This window comes from Temnothorax longispinosus, chromosome 6 (assembly GCF_030848805.1).
Source record: "Temnothorax longispinosus isolate EJ_2023e chromosome 6, Tlon_JGU_v1, whole genome shotgun sequence".
NCBI classification, from domain to species: Eukaryota; Metazoa; Arthropoda; class Insecta; order Hymenoptera; family Formicidae; genus Temnothorax; species Temnothorax longispinosus.
The window spans coordinates 19,947,946-19,972,151 of record NC_092363.1 but is presented as its reverse complement, the minus strand read 5'-3'; the positions used below and the strand labels follow the sequence as shown (position 1 = coordinate 19,972,151).

General features: G+C 38.1%; 1 protein-coding gene across 7 annotated transcripts in view; it reads left to right on the top strand.

The window, feature by feature from the left end:
* Positions 1-24,206, top strand: part of Serca (ATPase sarcoplasmic/endoplasmic reticulum Ca2+ transporting SERCA) — a 45,952-nt gene that overhangs the window by 16,126 nt on the left and 5,620 nt on the right. For 5 of the 7 annotated variants that reach the window (XM_071780893.1, XM_071780894.1, XM_071780897.1 and 2 more), the window contains exons 3-14: positions 7,323-7,340; positions 12,163-12,245; positions 13,137-13,523; positions 13,738-14,225; positions 14,379-15,384; positions 15,907-16,127; positions 16,204-16,339; positions 16,423-16,575; positions 16,670-16,803; positions 16,886-17,003; positions 17,108-17,225; positions 18,358-22,655. In XM_071780893.1, coding sequence (XP_071636994.1) covers positions 7,323-7,340; positions 12,163-12,245; positions 13,137-13,523; positions 13,738-14,225; positions 14,379-15,384; positions 15,907-16,127; positions 16,204-16,339; positions 16,423-16,575; positions 16,670-16,803; positions 16,886-17,003; positions 17,108-17,225; positions 18,358-18,449 — 2,954 coding nt within the window. In that variant the 3' untranslated portion in view covers positions 18,450-22,655. Of the gene's footprint in view, positions 1-7,322; positions 7,341-12,162; positions 12,246-13,136; positions 13,524-13,737; positions 14,226-14,378; positions 15,385-15,906; positions 16,128-16,203; positions 16,340-16,422; positions 16,576-16,669; positions 16,804-16,885; positions 17,004-17,107; positions 17,226-18,357; positions 22,656-24,206 lie in introns of those variants that run through there. The other 2 variants (XM_071780898.1, XM_071780899.1) reach the window with 1 other exon arrangement.

Below are 24,206 nucleotides of genomic sequence, written 5' to 3'. Positions count from 1 at the left end.
CTACAAATAATATCTCAAACGCAGAAGATAAAATCTATAATTTGGAGAGTGAGAGAGGATGAACACTTATTCTAGCGATGTTGCTCAGCCCGTCTTGAACCGAAATTGCTAGCTACTCAGATAGCAGAGTGACGTCAAATGACGTATTAATTCCGTCTTAATGACGTCTGTAACGTCATTAAGACGTCTTTGGACGTCATCTTGCTACTTGGGTAAAGGTCTTGATTGATCGATTGTGTACGTCTTCGTCAGTAATTGGACACTGTGAAAATCGATTTCTCTCACTACTTTCTCAAGCCCTATATGATCCCACTGACTCATAAGTAATGATTTCCGTTTAGTAAGTATGCTGAATAATTTCCAGGTCGGATTCGTTTTTGTCCTTTCCAAGGATGATTACTTTTCTCAAATGATAGCTCGGGCTCGACTAAAAGCTCATTTCTTTCTCTTTGGTTTCCCTTTCTCTCGCCTTTCTCCGACTCTCTCTTCCTTTCACTCCTGTCTCTATCTACCTGTCTCTATCTAACTTCCTAATTTGTTACATGTCATTCTGATAACGTTATCACGAGTTAATGGACTTTAACAAGTCGACTTAGTTGTGCAATGAAAAAAAGTTTAGTCGTTCTACCAGGTTTGTAAATTAATTTATCTTCATGGACTAAGCAGTTATGATTGATAATTCTTTTATTTGTATTTGGTTTGTGAATATTTCATTCACATGCCTTTAACTCAGATTCCGCGAGATACGCCCGCTCGGCATCTATATAGAGTTCGTTCGCAGCGTGCGTTTCCTTATCTTTTCAGGTCAAGGATTAAAACTGCCGATCGAGCAGTGACGGATGTTCATAATTGAAGAAAAGTTCATATATCTCTCTTTTATATGTATAAGACTTCTATGTACTATACCTTTTGATAGTACTCTTTGAAACTTGCTCGTATCGAAGCTTTATTAATTAAAAGAGAAATCTGAAGAGAACAATAACGATTCACTGATATAGTCAGAGCGAGAAAGATACAACTACTCGTGAATATCAATTAGTAGCTGAAGGCAGGGAAAGAAATAGACTGATTAATAATTTCATCGTATTCAAACTTTTGTAGTAAGCAATTCTATTTCAGTACCTAGCATAATAAGTAGCGAAAGAAAGTAGCGAATGACCTTTCGTGAGCCAGAGTGAAAGCTCGACGACTCGAGAGCTGTATTTCATTTACGAGCCTTATAATTCGCCTCGCGGCAAAAGCGTTCAACAGCGTGCTTTTACACGATAATTGCATTTCTTCACATTCTCTCTCCGACTCTTTGTGTTTCGACGCGTCGCGCTCCGCGCGAGTCGCGCACGAGGGACACCTGACGTGGACAACTTTCAGCGTAAGCAACCACGTCAGAGCAAACGTCGTTGGCCGATTCATTATTAATGTGCTGACTGCGAAGAGACTTTTTTTCACGGCGCCTTCCTTATTCGCCTCGCGATCACGCGATCGCGTACGAAGGCCGAGATGCATTGCGAAGATAAGAAATGACGAACTTAAATGTTTATAGACGTATCTTCTAATCCGCTAATTTCTTCAACTTTTATTTCGTTAAATACTCGATACATGCGTGTAATTAGATTAGGTATATATTATATAAGAATTGTTTCTTATTTCTTATATCTTTGGCATTTAAAAAGTACCTTTTCTAGCTTCATTATATCGAGGATATACAATTTTGCATATAATTTCGCACGTATGTCAATTTTTAATTCGTAACTCTAAAGGCTCTTGACTATCGGACTCTGTTTTATTTTGTCACTCGTCATTTCAATTCGTGTTATTATTGGACAAGAATACTGAAAACGATAAAGAATAGAATTACATATAATTTAACATAAGAGAGTCAATCGTAGACTGCATAATAATTTGCGCCGCGTCTTTGAGCTTCATAAATAGCCGCGACAGGCAGGCGGCTGCAAAAATCGCTCGGCGCTTAATAAATCGCTTAATAAATCGCACATGTGTGGTGAAATTGCATTAGGAGTTGACGCGGCTGAGTGAGGTTAATTCATTTTAAGGTCGCTCTTTAAAGTCGCGGCGTGCCGTGATATTTAGCGCGCTTGGGCGCGTTGTACCCACCATCGATATCACTTTACGTGATTATCCATTTAATTAATTTATTCTCGATCGACCTTCGTCTTGAACGTTACATCCATTATCGTCCCTCGACGTTTATACTTTCTTCGTTACATCATTCGTTTGCTATTGCTATTTCGCGCGTCGCGTGACACGTGTCTGACTTTTAAACGTGAGGCAGTCACAACAAATAATTCGAAACAAATCTCCTTAAATCTTATAATTCAATTGTAAGATATCGCTGATTGACCTTTAACATTGAAAAACTGGGAGAACGTCAAAATCTTACTTGGAGAACAAGTCACAAAAGCATTTCAATAGATTACATTGATCAAAATAATAAGCTTTGAATAAGTACTGTCACAGAGAAATTTGTGCAATAATAAAACAATAAATTTTTTATTAAAATTTAGAAGAGGATGCATTTATTAAAACAGTGTGTTTCTTTTGATTTACATTTTAAGACGCGATATAAGGACTTCGAAATGACACAAGAAATTATTGTTTTTTTTTTTAAATAAAAATATCAAAAAGTTCAAAATAAATTTAATACTGTATATTGCTGATTTTCAACTGCTTGATTACACCCGTATATTGATCCAAAGGAAATGCACAAGATGTGCATTTAGAGTCAAGTTTGACACCTATAGTTTGAAATCAAGTCTCATTAGCACACTGCCATTATTTACTTTCAACTGGACGTGGGTCAAGACGAATGTGTTAAAAAGAAAACTCAGAGCCGATGCAAATAAGTGTGAAAGAGATAAAATACAAGGCTAAGCGTACGAGCGTCTCGGTTAACGAGGCTTCGACGAAAACTTCTAGCGGAAACTCGCAAACGCCAGTAAAGTTTACTTTGGTTTCGTCGAGCGCTATCGCCAAGTAGTCCAACACTCTAACCAATCGATACTAGAAAACTTCCACTCTTCTGTTTCTTAATAGGAAAAACACGACCGTGGGCAGTTGAGAATCTTATTGCCGCGAAAATGCAAACTTGAGCATCGAATCTGTAAACAAAATTCGATTTATTTAAAAAGCGGTCTTGTAATTTTCTTGTAATTTCAAAAAATGATCTTATAATTTGTTTGACACTTTTAATACTTTTCGAAACAAACTTTTTCTGTCGTTTGGATAGATAACGGTGTAGTTTTAATTAAAGATTAAGATTTGTTACACGTTAACTTCAAGATAGTACTTTATCTTTAAAGTTTCGGGTTCTGACATAACAGTTGTATATACACTGGAAATAAATATTACACGAACTCGAGAATTTTTTTTTTTTTTTTAATGGTGAATTTGGTTTATTTACATGACACTCGTTCTAAATACACCTATTCGCAAGTCGTTCTAAATATACTTGCATTTTCGTGCGTGCACAATACTGATGGCTTCTCAGGTAGAATGATGTAACATATGATCATAGATATGTAATATGTGATGTAACACATCACATATTCTATATCTATAATATAATAATAATAATAAAAATTTTCTTAATTCTCTGTGCGATTACGTATTAACACATGGATTGTCATCCATGCCTGACTTTAGAGGCGCTCTCGTAGTCATTAGGCCTGTTCGTTTTCGCTGCACTTCTGAACCAGTGCAATAAGTTAGAATGAAACAAATATATTTTCTTTTATTCTGCACAATTCAATACTATCTTCAATAGTACCTTCAATACTACCTTCAAACTAATTCAATACTATACATGAAAATTCTTATTTAATTATATTATATTTTTATACTTAGGATAATGAAAATTCTACGACAACATATTAAGTGTTTTTTGGGCAATTTATATCCGGATTAAAAATTGAATATATATATTCACATATTTGTGAAGCGAATCTAGCGAAATATTACAATTAAGAGTATCCGAGCGCGAAGTAATCGAGAGTTTTCCGCGCAGTACGAGTGGTCGAGTCAAGTATGCTTAAACAATGTTGTTTTATCTTCTCTGCGTTTGAGTGTCGCTGTACGACATACAAATAAGCACTCGATATACACGTGTATTAACGCTGCTCGCTCGTGCGCGTAATGAGGTTTCAACTATCGCAAACGCAGTTGGAGATTAGTTTCACGGATGACCTTAGGCATGGAAATTATATCGCGCCCATCTATTTCGCGTATACGACGGAATTTATCTTCTGTCTCCGTCGTTTATCAACTGCGTATTATTCTTGATATCGATTTGTCATCACACAGTTGACAAATGGGGTGAGTGGAAAAAGAAAGAACATCGTGTTCTTATGATACTATATTTATTGCTATTAATCCGTAAAACACTGTACACTGATTATTTTACATTTTCTTATTTTTTATTTATACCTTGTCAACGTTCTCGGATTTTTTTCTACATATATGTATTTTTTAATGGTACTTTGATCGAAACAACTGATATATATTCCATGCATTAATTGTTCAAAACGCGAGTTGGTATTACGATAGCTTTCACAGTGTTCACTAAATTAATCTAGAATTGTTTCTAATTTTTTGTTGATGCGTCTTTGATGCGTCTTTATACAAAATATATTTCCGTAGAGAAATCTTCGAAGATCTTCAGCACATATTTTCCAATGAAGCGTGATATTTGACGTTCTGTTTACATAAATTAGGCGTGTTCTCTCTCAATCGTTCGCGTTGCGCTATTCGACGAAGGTTTCTCCGAAATTCGGACGCTCCGGAACTTATTTGCTACTGCTCGTTACACACAAATCGTCCCGACGTAAGTTCGCCGGCTAAAGTTAGCACGTGCACGGTGCGCGCGGGAGCGGAGCTCCCGACAACGTGTCGTTCAATGCACGACCGGCGGATTTGTTTGTCGCGCGTTTCTATATCGGCTTTGTGCGGCCGTTCACTGTCGCGTGATAATCCGTACCCCCTGACGCTCTCGCACGGCACGGGGAGTACTCCCGGTGCTTTTTCTGCACCTATTCCCGCCTATCCTCGATCGTGCCGCATTTGCTTCCGTCCAGCAAATACGCCCTCCCATAGCCTGACTCCCGTATTCGTGGTGTGCGTAAAACGCGATCGATGTTACTCGCCGGAGAGAAACGTGTGTCCCCAGGTGTTCTTACGAGTACGAGAGTATCTTCGACGCTTGTTCTGCATTGAATATTGATTACGTTAGTATTGTTATCCTTGATCTTAGAAGTATCGTATAAATATCCCGACAAATAGTTCTATGAAATTTATCATTCATTATATTTTATGGTATTTTTATGGTACAATTACAGCTTATCTAGATGATTTTACCTTCCTTTTTTGAAGCGAGATTTATTATTGAAAATTGATCGTTAGAAATAATTCTCGTACTAGATAGAGATATATCTAACGATTTCTTCTTAAGATTCCCATTATTCAAGATATCGATTTTTTTTTTGGTGCCAATATCAATCTCGGGTATAATCATTATTACATCTCGATACTAGATTACTAGGTACAATGCTCGCGTACGAATTAGCGGGTTTTGCGACGGTGCAAATCGATGTGAAATTGAAGCTATTATTCGCGCGACAGACGCTTTCACGGCTGGCTTTGTGCGAGTCCGAGAATTACACGCGGCCTTTCAGAATCCGCCGCTGATGTGCGTTTCACGGGAAGCGACGTGTTCTCTGTTGAACACGTCAATCGCGAGACGGCCATTCAAGGAAAATCTATGCGGATCCAGTATGCGAATCAATGACTCCCACGTGTCTCTGTTTTTCCTCGCGTGTCACACCGCGCGCGTATCGCGAGCAAGCAGGCCGCTCACGTTGATAGACAGTTTGCTTTTCCACATTGCTTTTTCCACGATGCCTCCCCGCATCCGTCCTCGATCTCTTCCAACAAAACGTATCGTCTAACGTCATTTATTTCCAAGTAAACGGCGCCACGCGATATAGAATTCCAAACTCAATTTGCAAGTCCAATTTGTGCGAGACTAATAAAAGAGCGAAATACTTAACTTTGACGATGAGAAGCGTCGCGGAAAAGGGGAGCGTCTAAATTTTCATCCAAGAAAAGATCCGCGTCGAGTGAGAAATTTGGAACTGATAAGAAATACTATGAATTTAGAACACCTGTATATGACTGCAATGGTAATACCGGTTGGATGGTGTTCTCACCCAGTTTTCTTAGGAAAAGCGTCTTACGAGGGGATGCCTTCTCGCGACGCGTAAATATTTATACGACACGGTGCTACTAGCTAGAACATATACAGAGACGCGTGATCGCCCACACACCCAATTTCGAGACGTTAATGAACGCTCGGGAGAGTAATCGACCTCGTGGATTAAACTGGATCGGGGATTCTCTTATGTACGATAAAAATATCTGACCTTTTGGCTCCGCGTTATAACGAATTCCTTTCAATATTATATCGATATCATATACTGATAATCGTAATATTATTGAGATTTTGCTTATAATTCTGCACACCCCTCTGACATAGACTTTTTTAAACATTAATTATTCGGTAAGCCATTTTTATGTTAATTATTGATTTCATAATGTCTAAAAAACAGCTTTCGATATAATCGGCTATTGCGTTCTCGCGATGCGGACACTTTTAGAAGCCGATATTAACGTATGCAAAATTATAGGGATTTAATAATATCGAAGTTTCTATAAAACTCCGATTTATCTCGCATTATAGCGAGAGAATGTCTACTATAAATCTTCTCAATATTCAAAAACTGTCACCCGCACGTTCAACTCCAACCACTAGGTACGCCCATTTTGCACACCAAATTCGTTTTCACGATTTTCATCAATTTGTCCGCGTCAATTTATGGAGTTCTGGACTCTTGGCATTTCTCTTGGTTGAAATAATTTAAACTAGAACACCTTAAAGTAGATCCTTCAGGATTTTGAACACCTCGGATTGTGGGCATATAATTTTCATTATATACATACATATAGAGTATAATCATTCATTTTTTTTAAATTTAGAATGCTTTTCAAAGTATTTTTCAGATGATTATTTGCATTTGATAATTATTATAAAGTTATTAAAATTTAATTGCTAAACTTTCCTATTTTAAACTCCTATGAGAAATGTATATTTTGCAACAATAGTTGTTGCATAATATTATACCGATTTAAGTATTCGCTGAATTTTATTATTCGATAGGCAAATAATGTAATATAATTCTAATAAATAGGCAAAATAACGTTCTAATGCAATTCTAGAGCCGAATTCTAACGTTACTCTTTTTTTTATGTTGCAGAATTGCCAGCTGAGGAGGGTGAGTACCGAACCGAAGACGAACTATCGTCTTTTGACGTCGCTCAACGTAGAAAACAGGTTTGCGACAGATTGGCATACAAATTACTTTCGATGTGGCAAAACAAGTTTGCAAATCGGAAACTCATCCTCTCTTTTTTCCTTACAATCCGTCTTTATATCGAGCCGTGACTCTACCGTGTTGTTTCGAGCCAAACGTTAATTTGTAATTTATAAGTTTCCGAAACTCCTCGCCTGCCTCGACAAACGTCGGTCTGCGGAAAACAACTTTCGCCACGGGTCCGCTGTCAAAGTAGGCCAGCTTGGAATTTCCTGGAATTTCGTAAGCTTTGAGAATTAGCGTCGCACACGCTACGTTGCCATGCATTTGCGAATGCGACACATCGATTTAATCCGCCGTTCGCAGAAGACAAAAGCACCAGAATCGTCTTTGCACCTTCGCGCGGAGATTCGAGATTCAGGAACTTTAATCATCAATTAATCAAAGCAAAAAAAATGTGAAAGATGAATGTTCATGGAATGAGTATACGCTTTTTTTAAACATATTCTTGCCTCTTTTAAAAAGGAATAGAAAATAAGATACAAAAAATATGATAAATTCGGAATATAAAAAAAATAAATGTTTATTTTCAACACTTTATGTTGAATGCTTTTTATATTTGAGCTCTTTGAATGTAATGTCAAGCGTAGATCTTTTATTAGTATTTTCTTATCGTTTTTCGATCATCTCTTTGGCAAACGTTTCTTTCAAACTCTATTCTTCTTTTATAATTAAAAGTCTAATTGATAAACTTAATACAATAACTTGATACAATAACATTTTGAATCTTTTCCAAAATGTTCTTGTTCCGAAAGGACTTTTACCTACCAAAAGGCGAGCGAAATAGTAGCAAAGATGAAGCACTTGGTACATAAAACGTTCTAGATGTAAAATAATGTAACGGTGGAAAGAAATATATATAGCACGACTGCTATGGAGAAGGATCCCTGCAGGATCCAGGGTACTTGGGCCACTTGCCCCATTTACTTATGTCGAAAGACGTCAGCGCCGTAGCGCCGTACGTCGCCTTCGACTCAGCCGTAATTGCATCGGCATTGCACTCGACCCGCGCGGAGGCTTGCACTATCTTCCCGCCGACCTTCGGCGACGGATCGACCCGCCGTAATTGCGGCTCTCGGCTCGGCGTTACCGTTCGTGAATTAAAAAACTGTACTAGAATTAAAAAATAAAAAGAAGAAAATTGAGCGATAAATTTTCACGGATTTTATCGGAATTGACTTCGATAAGTCGGAATTAATTCGGCTCAAAAGCGTGACAACTGACATTGACGATTAGATCGATTGCAGACGTGCAATTTGTATCGCTGCGTATACATGCGTAATCAATATGCATTTTGCTGAATGACAATTGCGTGAAAATTAGGTCGATCCTACCGCGTGATATTAAAACGCATGATTTATTGTAATACCTGGTTAATCGGAAGATCGGTCTTGCCAATAATAATTTTCGGCTTTATCGGAGATAAATAGATGATAAGATAGGCTATGTGGCGCGCGTCATTGAATTAATACCGTTTGAACGCAATAATATCCTAATTCCGACGAGTTCTCATCGACTTGTCCTGATAACGTAGAAGTGAAGTTTTTTTTTTACCTGATAATGTGAGAGACGTAGGTACTTTTCATGTAATACGCAATTTTTTGCGAAGCGAACTCGTACAGAAGTAATCTCTTTTCACGCACGAGTGAATAGACGTCGTTCCTTCGCGAAATTGCCGTCATTTGAATCAACGATCTTGATCTCGTGGCAATTAGCATTACTCAGACTTGGCTTTCTAGAAAATAGTATCCGATATTTTCGGCCGGCAAATTGCACGTGGTGATTTCTGAAAGATGTGATGACGAAAGCTGCTTTCTTCGCGGATTTAGACGGCGAACAAAAATTCGCGTATATACAGGCATGCTCTCTTTTGAAGCGAAAGGGTTGAAGTCAATCGGACACACTATATTTTATCGTTTCGCCGTTATTATCGCACTTTATATAATCCTGAAACGCGTCGGAGGAGAGCGCGATCAAGGTCGTATTAATGAGATTCCTGTCGTAAATTAATCGCGCGGCCAGTTACGAACGCACAACTGGCCTGTAATCGTTGCCGCGCTCCGTTCCGTCACACATGTGCGCGCCGGTCTCTGTGTATACGCCACGCTCTATTGGCCGATTGACAACGCCTATTGTCACACGCTGAATCCGGTAATGAAGCATGTTGCACGTATGCACACGTGGGTGAGAGAGTAAGGAGGGAAGAGAGGGAGGACGTGGAGAAATGTGCGCTGGTCTCTGCAGCACTGTCATGCCACGATATTAATTTCCGAGACGCGGTGGAATGTGCACCGCGATATTACGTGCAATTTATGTAACGAAATGTATGCCATGCGTGTAACGTGTTTGCGTTACCGGAAGGCGTGCGTTAAGACACAAAAAGTGGTGTTAATATGCCACATTAATGCCGTATGTGTGTAGGAATTAGATATATAATTTATATGATTCGTAAAATTAATAATGTGAGGTGAACATAGTCAGTAAATTAATTGATTGAGAGTAGAGTTACGCAGCTTGGATTGAATTTTACTAGCATAACGCAATTTTGACTTTTTAAGCAATTATTACGTGTTTAGCTATTTCAATTTTAATTTTATTGATTCTGCTTATAGGGCCACTATTTCAACGTCTGTTAACTTTCAACTGACCGTTAATTAATGAAATAGCCAACTTCTATTGGCTATTCTGAAAAGTTAACGGTCAGTTAGAAGTTAACAGACGTTGGAAATAGTAACTTCTAATTAAATGTTGTACGTTATCGGTACTTTGAGCCAGCGCGATTATATTCATGCAACGGCATATGTTGCTAACATAAGTGCCTAAATTCATTAATTTTTACGGTAATGTCGGCTATATACATTTATCCAATTACAAATGATTTTTAATGTAAAACTGCGGCTATTTCTATTTATTACTTAATTGTTCAGTTAATCGTTTAAAGAGAGGCCCATTTTGGAAATTATGTTTATAAATTATTTTTTATTTGTATTTTTCTTCTGACTTGCGAATGAATTGTTACAATTTGCAACTTCTATCGACACACATTTTATTTATTATTACTTGATCTAATTTTTTGCTTGATCTAAGAATCAACTGTCGTTATTCTTGCTAATCCTTGTTACAATAAGAAATATTATTTTACCATCGAAACTTTATTACTTTGTCGTTTGCAATTTCCAAAAATTCGCAATGCTATTAAAGAAGAGGAAAGAGACACGTGATCCAACTTAATTAAAGCAGAAGGGCGCGAGGAAAATGGGAAGAAACGGAGAAAGGGAGCGCTACTTACATAATTCAGCAATCGAATTTTCGTTCTTTGGCGGCTGCTGTAAATTACAATTAATGAAATCGTCAACCGTGGAGTAATGACGTCAATCGCGTGCAGGCAAAAGGCGCCAACCATCAAGGACGCCCAGGGCTTGCCCCTGACTACTTTATAATTTTTATTCTTTCCTGACGCATATACTATAGAATATGTTTCTTCAATACGACAACGTGTTCGCACGTTGAGATCTGCGACGAAAATCTTTCCGTACGACACCAAATTAGCTCCTCGTATGTACGAAACACGTGTTGCTTTCGATTAAAATAGAATCTGTAGATTAGCACGTATAAATATCGCATTGGAATTGCAATTTACTTAATTTTTCAATTGTTTTAGTACATAGTAAACTAGAATAAAGAAGAATAGTTTTATAATTTCTGCGTAAGGATAAAATAATTCTTGATCTGAACTTGTGACATCACTACGCTTATATGACAAGATTTATAAGAAATGTAAACGTAATATATGTTAGTTATTAAATACATTTTTATTACATTATAAGATGAGTCACAACAGCTTTTCTTACAATTTTACGGCAATGATTTCATGATTCTTTTTTGAAAGAAATTTTTTCCCGAGACATAAAACTATATGTAAATGAGATATTCTATTTGCAAACATTATTATGTTGCTAATAATAATGCAAGGTCGTGTTACAATGAGGTATTGTTAATCTGATTCCGTATTGATTTCATCGTTATACATTATAATTAATAGATTCGCTTTTTTTGTATAATTAAAAACTAACAGCGATATATTTATACGATCATAGCATATCGGATTAAGTATTTGTGTTATTATTATTTAAGAAGAGATTAGGTGCTATTTTTGAGATTAAAAGAGTTTTGCAATTTATAAATTTTATATTTAAGTTTTATGCCAATTTGTCGCAATAATTTTTAAGTTAAATATCAGATAAATAATATTAAAATTGTTGTTCGTGAAATTAAATTTCGAATATATACACTCATCCCTTGATTTACGCGGTACTTTTTATACGCGATCTCAGTTGTACGCGATCAGAAAATATATCTTTCTACGATATTTATTGAATTATTATATATCAATGAACAAAAAATTCTTATCTGATTGTACTTGTTACATTATTTTGACTTTTTATTGACTTGTGGAGAGCACATTAAGTTTATTCACATAAATGATAAGAAATTTACTTTACTGGACTTCGTGCAAATAAAACAAAATAAATGTAAAATAAATATTTTTATATTTACAACACATGGAACGAATGCTCCACGTAAATCGAGGGACAAGTGTATATCGAATATAAAACTTATACGAAAAATATTTATACTAATAAAAACTCACGTTTTCTTTAAACCTTTTCATATTTTATCTCGCATCGCGCGAAATTATTGACGAATTATTTTTCGCTTACAGGAAAATCCATCTGGCAACTCGTTCTGGAACAGTTCGATGACCTTCTAGTTAAGATTCTTCTATTAGCTGCTATTATTTCTTTTGTAAGTATAAGCTGCGACAGATATCATATTGAAAAATTATAAATAATATCTTATAAAATTTAAACTGTGGTATAGAAATTTGCATAACAATTAAACTTCTTGCAAAGCAAACGCATCTTCGAAAAAGTAAAATCTAGTATAATGCAAATTAAGTTTATTAGATATACATGATTGGTATTATCATTTGGTATTATGGTTTATGAACTAAAAGTGTTTCATGATCTAATCTTTAAAAAAACTATGAGAATGCCAAATGTGAATTCGTGATGTTCCTTTTTCTTGTGAATTCTTGTCGAATTTTCCGGTGTATGCCGCTTTGCGAAAAGTACCGTAATTATATGTTTACGGGGGTTCAAGGGTAAATGAGGCTAAATATATCTTCCATGAGAGGTGAAAAAATAGCATATTGATTTCAAGTAGCCGTGGTGATCTGATTTTCTCTGAGCGCATAAGAGAAATATGTAACATTCATTATGGAGTTTGATCTATAAATTGTGGAAATAAAGTATGTAGTTTAGTACGTTTATAGATATAATAGCTTTTAGAGAAAAGAAATTTTTTAGCAGTACATCTATGTCTTGGAAAATTTATCTTTGATTTCCTAACATACATTTTTATATGTATTTTTTTAAATATATTAATTTGAAATATTAGCTAATATCGCTGCAATGACTAAGAGAGAAAACTGCTTATATTTTCTTATTAATTAACTTGGTGCTCATTTTCCACAGAGTTTTAATTAGCTGAACTGTTATTTAAAGGCGACAATGTGAACGAAAAGGCGACAATGTGAAATTATTCAATCTGCTGAGAAACATAGGCTCAATGTATTGAATTTCTTTAGTATATTCTGTAAGTCTCTCTGATCTAGTGTTTTTTTTTCCTCGTCAGGTATTAGCCTTATTTGAAGAGCACGAGGATGCGTTCACGGCCTTCGTCGAACCCTTCGTCATCCTGCTCATCCTCATTGCCAACGCCGTGGTCGGTGTCTGGCAAGAACGAAATGCCGAGTCTGCGATCGAGGCGCTCAAGGAGTACGAACCCGAGATGGGTAAAGTTGTACGAAGTGACAAATCGGGTGTCCAGAGGATTCGAGCCAAAGAGATCGTGCCCGGCGATATTGTGGAGGTGTCGGTCGGCGACAAGATCCCGGCCGATATCCGTCTGACCAAGATCTTCTCGACTACCCTCAGGATCGACCAGTCCATTCTGACTGGGGAATCGGTGTCCGTGATCAAACACACCGACCCTGTTCCCGACCCACGCGCTGTCAATCAGGTAAAAAGTTGCAGCTGTATAAAAACATTTCCGCTACTTTTTCTCAGGCATCATCTCGCAAATATCAACGGCATACCTTTGAAATGAGAGTTTATATTCGATAAAAATTGCAAACAACTTTCATTCATAGGGGCTTGCATAGTTTATTTATGTGATATTTGATCATGACTCTTGAGAACGTTTATTAATAAATTCTGTTTTGCTTTTCCTCTAGGATAAGAAGAATATTTTGTTCTCTGGTACCAATGTCGCCGCTGGAAAGGCTCGCGGGGTCGTTATTGGAACTGGCTTAAGCACGGCTATCGGTAAGATCCGTACGGAGATGTCGGAGACGGAGGAGATCAAGACGCCATTGCAGCAGAAGTTGGACGAGTTTGGCGAACAGCTGTCGAAAGTTATCTCCGTGATTTGCGTTGCCGTGTGGGCGATCAACATTGGCCATTTCAACGATCCGGCTCACGGCGGTTCCTGGATCAAGGGTGCCATTTACTACTTCAAGATTGCCGTCGCTCTCGCTGTAGCCGCTATTCCCGAAGGTTTGCCCGCTGTAATCACGACTTGCTTGGCCCTGGGCACCAGGCGTATGGCCAAGAAGAACGCCATTGTACGATCTTTGCCGTCCGTAGAGACTCTAGGTTGCACGTCCGTCATTTGCTCCGACAAAACTGGCACTTTGACGACTAACCAGATGTCCGTTAGCCGGTAAGAGGATTAAGCAAACAAGAATACTATAACGTTGATGTAGATTTGACTTATTAATCTTTAATAAACACTATATAAGGATCTTTCTCTATTTTTCTTGATGATATATTTAAGCAGAAATTTTAATTTATACATAATTTTAAATATTTACAGAATGTTCATCTTTGACAAGATTGAGGGTAACGATAGCAGTTTCCACGAATTCGAAATCACCGGGTCGACTTATGAACCTATCGGCGAGATCTTCTTGAGAGGACAAAAGATTAAAGGACAAGATTACGAAACATTGCAAGAGATCAGTACAATTTGTATCATGTGCAATGATTCTGCTATCGATTTTAATGAATTCAAGCAGGCATTTGAGAAGGTCGGCGAAGCCACGGAGACCGCCTTGATCGTTCTCGCTGAGAAAATCAATCCGTACGGAGTCCCGAAGAGCGGTTTGGATCGTCGAGCTGGCGCCATTGTCACTAGGCAGGATATGGAAACAAAGTGGAAGAAGGAATTCACGCTGGAATTCTCTCGTGATCGTAAATCCATGTCATCGTACTGCGTGCCTCTGAAGCCATCGAAATTGGGAAGTGGGCCAAAACTGTTTGTCAAGGGTGCGCCGGAAGGTGTATTGGATAGGTGCACACATTGCCGCGTCGGTGGTCAGAAGGTTCCTCTTACTTCAACCCTGAAGAATCGCATCTTGGATCTGACCCGCCAATACGGAACCGGTAGGGATACCCTGCGCTGCCTCGCTCTCGCTACTGCTGATCACCCGATGAAGCCTGACGATATGGATCTGGGCGACTCCACTAAATTCTACATATACGAGAAAGATCTCACGTTCGTAGGTGTAGTGGGCATGCTTGATCCACCTCGCAAAGAAGTGTTTGATTCAATTGTTAGGTGCCGCGCCGCCGGCATTCGTGTAATCGTTATCACCGGCGACAACAAAGCCACTGCCGAAGCCATCTGCCGACGTATCGGAGTTTTCGGTGAGGACGAAGATACCACTGGCAAGTCATACTCCGGACGTGAATTTGATGATCTACCGATAGCAGAGCAGAAAGCGGCTTGCGCCAGAGCTCGCCTCTTCTCTCGCGTAGAACCGGCTCATAAGTCGAAGATCGTGGAGTACTTACAAAGCATGAATGAAATTTCTGCTATGGTAAGTCATATTATTCTAACATTTATCATTATCATCAATGCACTACAGCCCGAGTCGAGCCTTGGCTTCCGAAAGAACCATCTTATATAGAGTTTAATTTTCCCTTGGTTTACAATTGCAATTTTTATTTTAGAAATTTTTACTTTAGAAATTTATTTTTATTTTTAGAAAAAGTTTGTAAGTCTCTTATCCAACTTTCATTCTGCAAGACAAGAGATGATACAGTATTGCGATTTGTTTATTTCCAGTTACCTTGCGATTGAATACATGTTTCAGATACTTTGTTTCTATCACAGTGAAATATTTTCTCACTCAAAATTTCTAATATTATATATGCGGAGTGATAATTCCGAGAATCAAACCCGGATCTTTTATTTGACAAACGATTACTCTAATGTAGAACTTTCCAACGTTCTATTATTGTAATATTAATTACGTTAATGTAAAAAAAATATATTTATTATTTGAAAGAGTTAATTCAAAAAGATCACAAAATAATGTTGCATTGTTTTATTTCTACAGACTGGTGACGGTGTGAACGATGCCCCTGCCTTGAAGAAGGCTGAAATCGGTATTGCTATGGGCTCTGGTACTGCAGTCGCGAAATCAGCTTCGGAGATGGTATTAGCGGATGATAATTTCTCTTCCATCGTAGCCGCTGTAGAGGAAGGCCGTGCTATCTATAATAACATGAAACAATTTATCCGTTACCTCATTTCTTCCAACATCGGCGAGGTCGTCAGGTATGTACGAGATATATGAGGGCAATGAGGAAGATTAGAGTTCAATTTTTATCCATGTTTCTATATTATTTCACAGTATATTCTTGACCGCCGCCCTTGGTCTTCCCGAAGCACTGATTCCGGTCCAACTTCTGTGGGTCAACTTGGTCACTGATGGTCTTCCAGCTACCGCTCTCGGTTTCAATCCACCCGATTTAGACATTATGAGCAAAGTAATATAACAATTAAAAAGATGCACTGCCATGTGTCATTAAATGCAAGTTTTATTGATTTATTTTATTGATTTTTTTTACAGCCTCCTCGTAAAGCTGACGAATCTTTAATTTCCGGATGGCTGTTTTTCCGTTATATGGCTATTGGTGGATATGTAGGCGCTGCCACTGTCGGGTCGGCTGCTTGGTGGTTCATGTACAGTCCGAACGGCCCTCAACTGAATTACTACCAACTTGTAAGTTTTGACAAAAATTTGGTTATGTTCATAATTATTTGAAAATTTGAGTAATTATTCTTTAATTAACATCTATTATTTGCACAAAATATAGACTCATCACTTGGCATGTATTGGTGGCGGACCCGAGTTCAAGGGTATTAACTGCAAGATCTTCGCTGATCCTCATCCCATGACTATGGCTCTCTCTGTGTTGGTCACTATTGAAATGTTAAATGCCATGAACAGGTGAGAAAAATATTCGTAATATATTTTACATAAGAATCGCGGTTTCAGGATTATAATAAAATCTATGTTTCTTTCTCTATAGCTTGTCTGAGAATCAGTCGCTCATCAGCATGCCGCCTTGGTCCAACATGTGGCTCATCGCATCCATGGCTCTTTCTTTCACACTCCATTTCGTCATCCTGTACGTCGAAGTTCTTTCGGTAAGTAAATATTTATATTAAGACTGCAGAAGCGAATGACCGAGGACCTTATTCTTTCAATTTGAAGCGCAAAAATTGTAATCGTTAACTCTTTTGTGTTTCAGTCCGTATTCCAAGTGACCCCGCTATCGGGTGAAGAATGGCTTACCGTTATGAAGTTCTCCATTCCAGTGGTACTTCTCGACGAAACCTTGAAGTTCATTGCCAGAAAGATCACAGACGGTGAGAATCCAATTTACACCGTGCATTGGATCGTTCTAATGTGGGCTGTGTTCTTTGGACTGTTGCATATCTGTCCCATATAGAACGTCCGTGAAATAATAATATTAGTCTAGCAGACGATGTTTTTTTCCTATGGAAAAGCATCCGCGACTAGATCCTTGGACTCACAATTTGCATTTAACCGAAGCTCTTCCCACCGTGACGCGGGAAGGCGCGAGATAAGTTATTAACAGAGTGCGTTCAAGTGAGATTTTAACAAGTTTGACTGTTGTGCATGGTGTTAGTACGATCATATATGAAATATGCCACCAAGGCCCACCATGCCCGCATCACACACCGTACCCTGACGTCGCTCAACGATCACGGGTTTCGAGTGGCATCGAGTGATCTAAGAGAGACCCCGTCGTAAATCAAAGATTGTGATCGTTAAATTATTTTCTACGAGTGCCTTTTGAACATTGAATTTCCTCTGCAACAAAACACGAAACTGTTTATAGATGTTCTTTCCGATACGTTTGACGTCCCAATCCTCTTCCTTTTATTGCACTATTATGCACTTTTTGTTTATCGTCATGCACGTTTCGGTATAATTAGCAACAGATAAATTATTTGGTAATTGTAGCAGATTCTGATAGTGCACTAACACAGTTAAGACCCACATTAATTTATGCATGTCTTCCGTCTGTGTTTCTCGCCGATTAATAATATTACGACATGAACTTTTTATATATCTTTGCACGTTCGAAGCGTATTATTGATCTTGGTCGATTTTTGGAAAGTACAAAGTAGTTCGCCCGCTAACCATACCGGGAATTAGTAACTTCGGTTTCGGCGCAAACGAACGCATTTGCGACGTATCATTTTCGTAAAGTGATACGCACATTTACACAACGAAGACAATAAAACATTCGGCAGAAAGACAAATGGAACGGACAGTAGTAGTAGTATTATATTTTGTCTCCTGATTTTATTTTCAGGCTCAGTTTAATGCACGCACGCAACAAATTAGCACAATATTCGGTTAACGCGATTAGCATACAATCTTGTTTAGTAAATCCCTTTACATTTACACTTCTTTTTGGTTGCTTTCAATGTTGCTTGTTATAAATCACGTTTATTAATGAATTCTTAGTGTCTGGTGTGCCTCTTTCTACTCTGAAGTCAGAACTGGAGCGGGCTGAGCGTTTGCTGAAATTTCAAGGAAATGCGAGGGTTTCGCACTAACGGATCTCATTTTGTATCCTGCATACCGTGTCTTCCTTCCCGTAGAGATAATGCATGCACGGTATAGTTAACACAGCACGTTTCGTAAGATCCTTTTATGTTGTAATCTATTCTTTTCAATTATACTGTCCTCTGCTGTGCCACGCGATCAATCCATCATTTTTAACTTCGCGCGTCTTTCATATTCATGCTGAGATATATTCTTAACATTTATGCGGAACAGACAACTTTATTTTTTATTAGATGATATCTTTGTGAGTTTATTCTTCGATCGAGATGTTGCGTCGTACAAATCTGTAATAAATGCGTCAAATGTGAAGTAAACTTTTGTAAATATCCACATAATCGATATATATTTTTATTAGATAGATAATGAAATAGATCGTTATACAAAATTAGTGAGAATCGTCGCGATTGGCACAGCGGGGTTTCTTCTAATTTCTCGCATGGGTTCGCGAACACAACATCTGTTTCCTATGTGTATAACCCGTACGTGTGATTTATGCATTAACGCGATGCAACAGATTCGCGTATCGCTAATTTCTGGATATGGACTGCAAAGGCTCGTAAGTGTAAGATACGGCAGATCGTTAAGCAGAGGAAAATAGTTGACCTCATTACCTCTCTCGTACGCTCGAAACTGATGGGGCAGTCCATAGATTTTCTAGTAAATTCGTTCAGGTTTAATATCTGAGCAGTGTTCCGAACGCAAACACACTCATTGTCGGGATATAATTCATCATTTTTATTGATGGTGATATCGAATAGCTACATTAATCATAGAATTAATTAAACGACGCATAGATTTTTTAAAAATAAATTTGTCCTTGATAATAATATTTAGTGATAGTTAGGCGCATCTGTTTTCTATTCCCGGCTCCCGATAATCTTTTCATATTTAATTTCAAACGCGCAGAAGAATCATAGTTTGCTTTTATATAGTCGTCCGATAAATTATTTAAAATGTTGAAAGATATTTAAGACATGTGTATAAACAACCTAATTTGATTAACTGAATCAATAAAATTGGAAAAGTCGATTCTTTTGTCGACAGAAATACAGAAATCTGAGGAATGAGATGTGCTAAATGCGTAGTAAAAAAAAGTTTGACTAGTGGTTTTTTTCATGTATAGAATTTTTTTCGTTAAAGATCGGCGATAATCCTGTTTCATCGGACCGTAATAATTTTATTAATAAACAGTCATTCGTTCATGTGTAAGTTACAGGGGATCTCCCCGTTTGTTCTCTCACTTCCAACGTCACGGTCTCAGATGATGATCGCCGATCTTTCAAGTATTTGTATTGGGAGCGACTTTAGTACCCTAATTATTAGTCGAGGATATTTCTCGATTGAGTGAACGCGAATTCGGTCACTGCCACATAACTAAACGAATAATCGGTGTCGTCACGAGTACGTGGGCCTTCAATATACATCTGGCTATTTAGTCAGTTTATCCCTTGGAGCGTATCCTGTCGGCGAGAGCGACCGCTAATCAAAGAAGGAAGACTGAAATCGATTAGTGCTGAAAACAAACGGCAGCTTCTCGATTCTTTCTTTCCCATTTGTCGACGTAAAGCCGTCGTCTCTTACGAAGCGATATTTCTAACTTCGCCTTCCTGCTTACGTTCACAAAAAAAATTAGAATAATCGGCAAGAACTATCACTGAGGGAAAAATATTGTAGAATCAACAAAACAATTTTGTTGATTTTTCAATTTATTGATCCAATTATTTATTTTATTGAATTAAGTACACGTCTATTATTTGAACAAAATGAAATAATTGAATTCTGAAAATGTTATCATACAAAATCATTTTTTTAAGTTAATGATCAATTTTGTTAACTCAATAAAATAATTTTGTTGAGAACCAAGAACATTAACGTTTTTAAAAATAAATTTATTCAAAGAAATATTTAGTTAATGTTATATTATGTATAATTGATAGTATAAAATATTTAGTTAAAAAGAACAAATCAATATAGTCAACAAACAAAATAGTCAAAAAGAACAAAATATTTTGTACAAATATTTTGTTAAGCCAATCAAATCATCTGCTTGGCAACATACAATCTTCCGGTTTTATTAAATCAACAAAATTTTTTTTGAAAAAAATAATTATTTCTCTCAGTGAGTATCGTCTCGCGAGAGACGGCGGATTTAAGCGGTTCTCGCTTCCGCCGGCAGCGCAGGATCCAAGGTGTCATCCAGATCTTCGTATAGAGATCGCCGTGATATTCGGCCGTTCGCGATTCAGCGCGCGAAACGCAGCGCGCGAGACGCTTCTCCGCAAAACACGTGCAAACGCAACAAGACTGACGATGTGTTCCGGGCGAGGAGCGGACGCGTCCGCTGCGTTTTCTTCTTCTTCTTTGTTTCTTTCTTCTTCGGCGCGCGACGCACGATAATTTAATTGCGCCGCTACCCAGGCGCTTCAGGAGAATCGGCCGTGGCCGCGCCGCGCGACATTGTAATATAATTAATTAATTAATTAGTAACGGTTAAGGCGTGATACTTTGGTATGGGCATAATTAAAACTTAATCAGACCGAACGAGTTAGCGCTGCCGCACTAACGAACTTGTGTCTCGAGTAGTGTTTCGTTCCGCAGTTTAATTTTTAGCGCGAGGATAATTAAGCTACCGGCTTTGCGCCCCGCGTTCGATACCTGTGTCGCGATGCGTTTGTCGTTAATGTCGAGAAAAGTGGAAAGAAAATTTTATTCGTGGATGAGTAAATTTTCGCGTTTCGCGCGAAATAAAAATCATCGAGAGGCATATGCGATATTTAATTGTCGCCTGTAAAGGGATAACCATTCTCACGATCCTAGACCTGTTTTTCTCGTATAGACATTGATGTTAACTGAAATTTTTCGGCCAATCTCGAATTTCTTCAGAGATAATCTTCGAATCCCGAGATATCCTGTAACACTTACTATTATCAAGTTTACCCACCGTGGCACAGAACAATGGATGCATTATTCGCTTGTTTGGACGCGCGATTGGGTAACCGGCACGGTTATCGGAGCACAGGTACGCGCGCGGGGATCAATGCCGGTGAAGAGTCTAATGCAGTTCTCTATGACGCTCAATGAGTTCGACGAAATTAATCGGGAAGTCCGGATGCAAGACGACCCCCCGAGCAACGGATCTCGAAAGAATCGCGCGAAGAACAGCTGTGAATTACTGAATTGTTGATTTCGAAAGTCCAGCAATCTTGATGAAGCGACAGAGAGACGCAGATTTATAATTAAATTGTAGAAACCGGACGTGTTGCTTTCTTTCTGTTTCTTTTTTGTTAACGGGTTGGTCGGGTTTACGATTTCCTCGGGATTCGTCGCTCGTTGCTCCCTCGCATCCGGATCTCCAACTTCGTCCACGATGTATCTCTAAGTACTTGAGTGTGCATTGTATTTTACGTTGACCGAGAATGACGGGGTAGTGCCATCACGACGAGAGTATACTGCGCGACGTCACGCAAATATCGATGCGATTGCTTGATTAAAAAGTGCAATCCTAGCAATCCTGCTCCATTTGTAATTACATAAAAGGAAGAAACGATTTATTCTATCTCCTTGCGTATTATATTTATTAATTATAACTTATTGATTGCCATAAAGTAAATTGTACGTGCGCCGAGAATTAATTAGCTCGTCGGTAGACATTTTATCATTGATCCTTGTGTGACGTTGATATATAATCGAACGCGGTGTCCAGCGATGATGAGACTACAATCGCGTCGTTTCCTTCAGGAAGTACCTATTTCTCTAACGATAACGAAGTAATATTAATATTAATAACTTATGGAAATACTATGACATCGAGTGATTTCGAGTATATACACTCGCCGCGGACGTCGCTCCGCGGCGGAAGATAATAGAATATATAATTCCGGGTGTGAAACAGATTTTCATAGAGACGAGACGGATAATATAGAAACAGAAGGAATAAAGAGAAATTGTATACACGAATCCGACTGTTGCGCGTGTTACGATCCAGTCTATATGCATATACGATAAGTACAATTACGTTATCATGTAATTATCGCGCCGTGTCGGCGTTTCGCAATTTGTTTTATTTATCGTCCGATTTACCTTTGTCGTGTATTCAATTTGAGTTCGTACGGAGCGACCATTATAACAAGTGAGAGAATATGACGACGGAATGATATATAATGCATTACTTGTTATAATAAAAGAATCATGTGTTACTAATGCGTTTCTCGATCCTCCGACGGTTGACCTACTAATCGACGTAATAATTCTCGCTTAAATCCGACAGCCTATTGCCATCGAAAAAAAAAAAAAATCGAACGCTTAGTACGACACTGTCGTGATAGGTGTTCGGTTAGTTCCTGCCTAAAACCCACTTTAACTTTTCGACTTTTTTCTCTCTCGTTGTCAGTTATCCACCCTACCACATTCCGAATGTTCATTGTGACCATAGCTGGCTTAAGACATTCAAACGTTGGTGGGTCAGAGTTAGAGATTTTGAGCTACATGAAATTACTGAATATACATTTAAAATTTAGAAGAAAAATTAAATTCCTACTTTATTTCTAATTTTTTTTTCGTAAATAATAAAATATTGAATCTTTGACGAAACGATATTTTTAAAGTTATAGATAAGATGACGGAATTATACTTTTAGCAACAATTATTCAGCTCGAAATTTAAAACAAATGAGAAGATTAATCAATTCCAAAATATACATGTGTAAAAAACATATGAAAAAACATTTTAGTATAATAAAATGCAAATTAGTATAATAAAAAAAATCACAAACGGCGCACACTGTGGCCTACTTATTCAATGATTAAGGCAGCTGTCTGCTTGTATAACCCTTATAATTTTTCGACGTAACAAATCGAAAAGTTCGTAAAGGATTTGGGGACCATCTTGTACAGCTCACCACTGTCGCACTGTGTGTGTGGAGGCAAGATTTCGGAAAATAAAACACGCGTGATGCCGGAATTTCTCGACACATCGCGCGTACACGACGAATCTTTTTATTATCTACTATATGGCTATATACTGTGGTGTACCCTATCTTCTTTCCCCCCCCCGACCCCTCGAGATTTGTTGTTTGAAGTTTTTTGCATGCGTTCACTGGAAAAAAGACCGATGTGATAACTGTCGTGTCGATCCGGAATGAGTCCTAAAATCGGAGGCTATCGAAAACATTCCCCGACACATCGACTTCGACACCCACCCCCTTTTGCTAACTTCCCCCTGCCTGCTGGTGTGCCAAACTGTACAGTCACGGGGTGAGAGCGGTCTTCGAGGACGACTACGGGCGCATACGTACGGATGACACAGGTAATGTTGAATTTGTCAATTTTAAGACTAACGAGATTAACGTTTAACGTTAGCTGTTACGCTGTAACACGACACACACACGCCGTCCACGAACTGCATTCCGCAAACGAGCGACTTACGGGGCCGAAGCAATTTCTTTCGTTTGCCGATGGAAAAAATTGCGGTCTCCTTTTCATCACGTAATGTTTATAATTTGTTCATTTAATTAATGTGCATTCCGAAAAAAAGAACTCATTGTCAGAGGACTGTGGGGCTTCTCCTGTTCTACAATACGCGCGCGCACATTTCAGCCACGTAAAATAGAATTAATATCGCATTTCAATATCTTTACTGTAATTTGTTATATATTACACATTTCATTCATTTGCGTACGATCCATATGTACAAATACTTCGTTCTTTAAGGGTTCGTCGTAACATATTTGCTTATCTGTACAGACACAC